Genomic DNA, 6169 nt, shown 5'->3' with positions numbered 1-6169 from the left:
TTTCTTTCTCTCTTTCTATCAATCCTTTTCTTTGGGAGAGGTTTTTGCTATAGGGCGATGTGCTTACGAGAAAGGCACAAAGAAACAGAGAGACAGAAGGTGAGAAATCACCCCCCGGCGGGATGGACACACCGCAATTAAGCCACCGGGTCTGGGACTCGAACCATGGTTGACTCTGTGAGAGTCCAACAACATAGCCATTATGCCAACTGCTGGTCCCGACCCTCTAGAAAAGTTTAAAAAGAAAGCTGGAAGGAAGACACAGAGGCTTTGTGGGGGCCGGGAGGCAGGGGATGTTTGGAGGCTGTGTGTTTGGAGGAGAGGAAGCCGCTGTGCGAAGGCCCTGAGGCCGGGCACGGATTGGCCATTGTGACTGCAGCCTCCAGAGGGGGAAAATGGGAGGCAGTGACAAGGCCTAGGGGACAGGGCCGTGTGGGCTCCCCTACAGGGGGGCCCCCAGCTTTGCTCTGAGCTGGGTTGAAGCCAGGAAGGCCTCTGAGCCACAGAGAAAGGAAGGGCTGACTCGGCTGCTCAGAGTCGCCCCCTGGTGGCTGTGGGTGCAAGGGCCGGAGCCAGGGTTCTGGAGGTGAGAAGTGGGTGGCCTTGGGGCCATGTTTACTGGATGTCTGAGTGGTCGCTTCTGGCCTTTGCCCTTTTCACAGAGACAGATGGTGAACCTGGAGGATGACGTGGCCTGAACAGCCCCCTGGCCCTGGCGATCCCGCTTCCACTGAAGGCAGAAGAGTCCTTTCTCCGCCGACCCTCGACTCCCTGCCCAAGACCTCAGTGGCCTCTTACTCCGTTGGAAGGAAAGAAAACCCCGAAGTCTCCGTGGGCGCCTGGAGCGGAGGCCTGCCTGCCTGATCTTTGTTTTATATATTTATTTTTCAGGGAGGCAGAGCAGCTTCAGACAGCGCACACGCAGTGTGTTGGGGTTGGCTTTTTTTTTCCTTCCTTTATGGAGGAGGAAGGGTTCGAGGCTTATGGAGTGGATCTGCCATCTTGGTTTCCTTCTGGGATGTTCTGATTTTCTATCTGCCTTAGTTTACCCTTCACAGGAAGGACACCAGGACAGGGAGACATGGGCTGAGAGATGTGAGTGACCTGGGACACCTGGTGGTGGCAGGTGCTACCGCCAGGGTCCGGGCACAGCTGCGCACCCCGAGCCCAAGCTCCTAAACTCAGGAGTGACTGCCCCCTGCAACCTTGCTGGACAGCCATTTGCCTTCGCCTGCCTCCCCTGGTCAGCACTGACCCTTGTTTCAAGCCGGGTTTGCACCCTCCAGGAAGGGACTCAACAGCCAATCCTGGGTGACAGTAACAGATACCAATTTATTCGCCAAAAATGCACCAGTTCCCGGAGGGAGAGCCCGCATCACCGGTCGCCCTTAATGTCAATTAAGTGCCTGAAACACCGGTTCACCTTGCATGAGGATACGTGGCCTTCGCTTCTAAGACGTCCTTCAGCCCTGGGGTTGGCTGCTGGACCCCAGCCTCGTGCCCACCCCCTCTCCAGCCCTTTCCACATGAAGCCTGCACTTTTCCGCGGTGGCCTCCTTGCGCCTTTTCAGTTCAGGGTTGAACGTTGTGTATATCTGGTTTGTGTGCGTGTCTTTTGCACTGTTATGTGTTGTACGGGTGGGGATGGGGTCCCAGGCTGGAGGCGGCCCGAGTCCATGAACATGGGCTACCATCCATGCCCGGGGAGGACAGGCGTTTGCCTGGACTTCAGGGCCCGATGGTGATTATCGGGAGCTACCATTTTCTTGACGTCTGCTTGACAAGTGTCCCCACCATGTTTTTGTTGATTGCCAGATGGTGCGTGTGCTCGCCAGAGAGAAACAGAGAGCGGGAGGGAGACAGCACCCCCTAGTGGGGCATGGTCAGAGCCACAGTCCCTTCTCCATTTCGATTTGGGGCATGAATGCGCAAGCGCCCTGTGTATTTCTCAGGGTCAGGATTCCAGCTGCAGTTGGCCACGTGGAACTTGGCTCACTTAACCAGGTTACAGGGTCAGCCTCTTTTCTTATTTTTTAGGTTTTGGTCATGAGACACATGCGCTTGCCAGAAAGGAAGACAGAGAGTTTCAGAGAGAGGGAAAGTGAGAAATCACCTCTGCAGGGGGGTGGCCATGCCACAATCTCTTCTCCTCCCTTCTCCTCTTGCGATTTTGGGCACGCACGTACATGTGCCCGGAGTGATTTTTCAAACTATCGGGTCCAGGACTCAAATCGTGGTCAGCCATGTGAGATTCCAGCACCTTAACCACAATGCCTCCTGCTGGTCCCATTCTTCCTTTCTTTCTTTTTCTCTTTTTTTTGGTATAAGACGTGTGCACTTGCCAGAGACAGAGAAAGCAAGAAAGCAACCCCCAGGAGAGATGAGTGTGTTGCAAATTCCTTTTTCCTCCTCCTCTCAGGATTTTGGGCATGCACGTGTACACGTCCAGCCTCCGGGTCTGGGACTTGAATGATACAGTTAGCCATGCGGGACCCAGCGGCCTTAACCACCGTGCCACCAGCTGGCCTCCCGCTTTTCTTCTAACAGAAAGCCCTGCTCAGTAAGTTCTAGCCGTCCTTCCTCCATCCCTCCTTCCCATCGGGACCCTGGGCACTTATGCCCCAGGCTGGGGATCTGAACTGTGGTCAGCCCTGTGGGGCCCGGCTCCCTCCACCCTGCACTGAACCACTACACGACTGGGCCAACCCTGTGTTCCCACTTCCCTGCAAATGCCCCAGAGCCGTGAACTCCCCCACCAGACAGTGGTGGTCACTGATGGGGTGCATTCAAATGTGGGTGACGGATCAGCTCGAAGGAATCCTCCATCTTGTCTTTTTTTTTTTTTTTAAGGTTTTTTTTTTTGTGTGTGTGTGTGCTACAGAGTGTGTGCACTTGCCAGACAGAGAGAGAGAGAAAGTGAAAAATCCCCCTGGGGGTGGGTGGCCACGCCACAGTCCCTTCTCCTCCATTCTCTTCTGGGGCTTTTGTGTACGCGTGCACACGTGCCCCCGTGTGGTTCCCAAACGATCAGATCCAGGGCTCGAACCACAGTTGGCCACGTGGGTTCCAGCCACCTGAATCTCCACGCCACCTGCTGGCCCCGTCCCGGCCACTCAGTGGGACTTAGAGAACAGGAATTCTTCCCCAAATTGCTGTGTATGTTGTTGTCGCGTTTATGACCAACGGGATGACAGTGACCTCTGCAGGAAGTCTTCATCGTTCACTACACAGTCGTGAAACGCCGTCCCCCGCCACCCCCAGGGACCTGTAATGGCCACTCCCCTTCAGAGCCCTGTAAGAGTGTGGGGCTTTTTGTTGTGTTTGAAATGTGTATATTTGTTGAAATAGTTATACATATATATATATAAATCTATTTATTTTTGCAAACCCTGGTTGCTGCGTTTGTTCACTGAATCTCGGGACGGGTTTCTGCATTGGGGTAACGGTCTCCGAGGCGCCTCGTCTTAATGTACAAAGACGTTTTGCACGGACAGGGCCGGTGGGCGCTTCGGAGAAGGGAGTCCGTGTTGTGGCCTGGGCTGCTTGTGAGGGGGGGGGTCACCTTTGGAACCACTGTATGGAATGTTTTCACAGCCTGAATGTCTTACTGTGATTAAATTTCTTCCATGAATCTTTTGGTTAAATCTGATGCCATTTCTTCTGTTCACTGGCTTCTTCTTCTTCTTTTTTTTATTTATTTACATTTGTTTCTTTTTTTTTTTAATTTTTGTTTTTTATCTTTGGAGAGGCTTTTGCTATAGAGTGTGTGTGCTGGCCAGAAAGAGAGAGACAGAGAGACAGAGAGAAATCACCCCCCAGAGGGGATGGCCACGCCGCAGTCCCTTCTCCTCCATTCTCCTCTTGGGATCTTGGGCACGCATGCACATGCACCCGGTGTGAGTTTAAGCCACTGGTCCGGGACTCGAACTGTGGTGGACTACATGGGAGTCCAGCGACATAGCCATTACGCCATCTGCTGGTCCCAATTATTATTATTTTTTAATTTGATCAGAGAGAGAGAGACAGAAAGGAAAAGTGAGAAAGCAAGCCACCAGGTCCGGGACTTGAACTGTGGTTAGCCATGTGGGAGTCCAGCGCTCTTAACCACCATGCCACCTGCCATTCCCTGGCTTCCTCTTTAATGAATTGGGCTCCCCCAGAGAAGGATTCAGAAAGGGAACTTTTTTTTTTTTTGAGAGAGATTTTTGGTATAGGGTGTGTGCAATTGACAGAGAGACAGAGAGACAGAGAGATAGACAGAAAGCGAGAAATTACCTCCTGGGGGGGTGGCCATACCCCAGTCTCTCCTCCTCCATTCTCCTCTTGGGATTTTGGGCATCCACACACGCGCGCCTGGAGTAAATTTTACGCCGCCGGGTTCAGGACTTGAACCATGGTCGACTAGGTGGGAGTCGAGCGATGTAATCATTATGCCATCTGCTGGACTGTTGCCTAGACGGCATGTGCACTCGCCAGAGAAAGGAGAGGGACTAAAGCAGCCCCACGCAGCACGGCCAGGCTGCAATCCCTTCTCCATCTTTTTCTCCTTTTGGGATTTGGGGCACAGGTGCAGGGCATCTTTCTCAAGCCGATGGGGTGGGACTTGAACTGTGCGGTCGGGCATGAAGAATCCACTTGCTTTAACCTCTAGGCCACAGAACCAGCCCCAGAATTTTTTCTTTTAAGAGAGATTTTTGCTGGGCCAGCAGGTGTCGTGGAGGTTGAAGTGCTGGATTCCCACATGGTCGCTCACGGTTCAAATCCTGGACCTGGCATCTTGCTTTCTCACTTTCTCTCTCTCGTCAACTTGAAAAATGATAAATAAAATAAATAATTCTAAAAAAAAGAAAAAGAAAAAAAATATTTTTGCCATAGAGCACATGCACTCACTGGAGAGAGCAAAAATTCGCCCCGAGTGGGGAAAGGCCACGCTGCAATCCCTAATCTTCCATTCGCTCAGGATCTTGGGCACACACGCGCATGTGCCTAGCTTGAGTTTTAAGCCACTGGGTCTGGGACTCAAACTGTCAGAACCGGCCCATCACTATATTGTAAAATATTCTAGAAGACTTTGTTAGCTATGATTTTTCTTTTTTATTTTATTTTATTTTATTTATTTTATTATTTAACTTTATTTATTTGACCAGAGAAGAGGGGAGAGAGAGAGAGAGAGAGAGAAAGTGAGAAAGTAAGAAGCAAGCCGCCAGGTCTGGGACTTGAACCATGGTGGGATCCCAGCACCCTAACCACCATGCCACCTGCTGGACACAATTATCTGTGATTTTTCTTTCTTTTTTTTTGGAGAGGTTTTTGCTATGGCGCATGTGCTCACCAGAGACAGAGAGACAGGAAGCGAGAAATCACCCCCTGGGGGATGGCCACGCTGCAATTCCCTCTCCTCCATTCTCCCCTCGGGATCTTGGGCACGCACGCCCATGTGCCCGGCATGAGTTTTAAGCCACCAGGTCCGGGACGCGAACCGCGGTCTATTACATGGGCGTCCAGTGACATAGCCACTACGTCAACTGCTGGTCTCTATTTGTGATTTTTTTCAAGACTCTGGGTCCAGGACTCAAACTGTGGTCCGCCATGTGGGGATCCAGAACTTGAGCCATCTGGCGCCACCTGCTGGCTGTGTAGAAGACTGGATTTTTTTTGTGTTTTACGTGGAGAGATTTTTGCTATATGGCATGCGCACTTGCCGGAGGCACAGAAACAGAAAAGACACCGCAATCCCTACTCCACTCTCCTTTTGGGATTTTGGGCACGCATGCCCAAGGTGAGTTTCAAGTCACCAGGTCCAGGACTCAAACCAGTATTGTAGGGGACTTTTAAACAGGGTCATCAGACAGAAAAGTGACCAACAGGGAGGAGGCTCCTTCCTTTAGGGAGGAATCAAGGAGGGCTTCTCAAAGGAGGTCACAATCGGGCTGAATCCAGAAGAAGGAAAAAGAAAGGGCCCCCTGGGGATTTGGAGAGGGGCGAGTGGGGTGAAGGCACAGTCACCCTGGCTGGGCTCCCCCGGCACCCCAGAACACACAGTGGCAGGTCCACAGACCTTTCCCCTTGGGCTCCTGGAGTGGATGGCAATGGTAAGGCCAAGGGAAGGCCCCGACCCAGTGGTTTGAAAATCACACACGGGGGGGGGGGGGGGGGGGGGGGGGGGGGG

The 6169-nt window shown here is 52.4% G+C and overlaps 1 protein-coding gene across 1 annotated transcript in view; it reads left to right on the top strand.

Annotated features, from left to right (window-relative positions):
* LDLR (low density lipoprotein receptor) overlaps window positions 1–1776 on the top strand; it is a 39850-nt gene extending 38074 nt beyond the window's left edge. Inside the window, 1 exon segment of the mRNA XM_006161521.3 lies at window positions 663–1776. Within this exon segment, the coding sequence (XP_006161583.2) occupies window positions 663–698 (36 nt within the window). The 3' untranslated portion in view covers window positions 699–1776.
* Window positions 1777–6169: the final 4393 nt, after the last annotated feature.

Source organism: Tupaia chinensis, unplaced genomic scaffold, assembly GCF_000334495.1.
Source record: "Tupaia chinensis unplaced genomic scaffold, TupChi_1.0 Scaffold138665_1, whole genome shotgun sequence".
NCBI lineage: Eukaryota > Metazoa > Chordata > Mammalia > Scandentia > Tupaiidae > Tupaia > Tupaia belangeri.
This window is presented reverse-complemented; position numbering and strand designations above follow the sequence as displayed.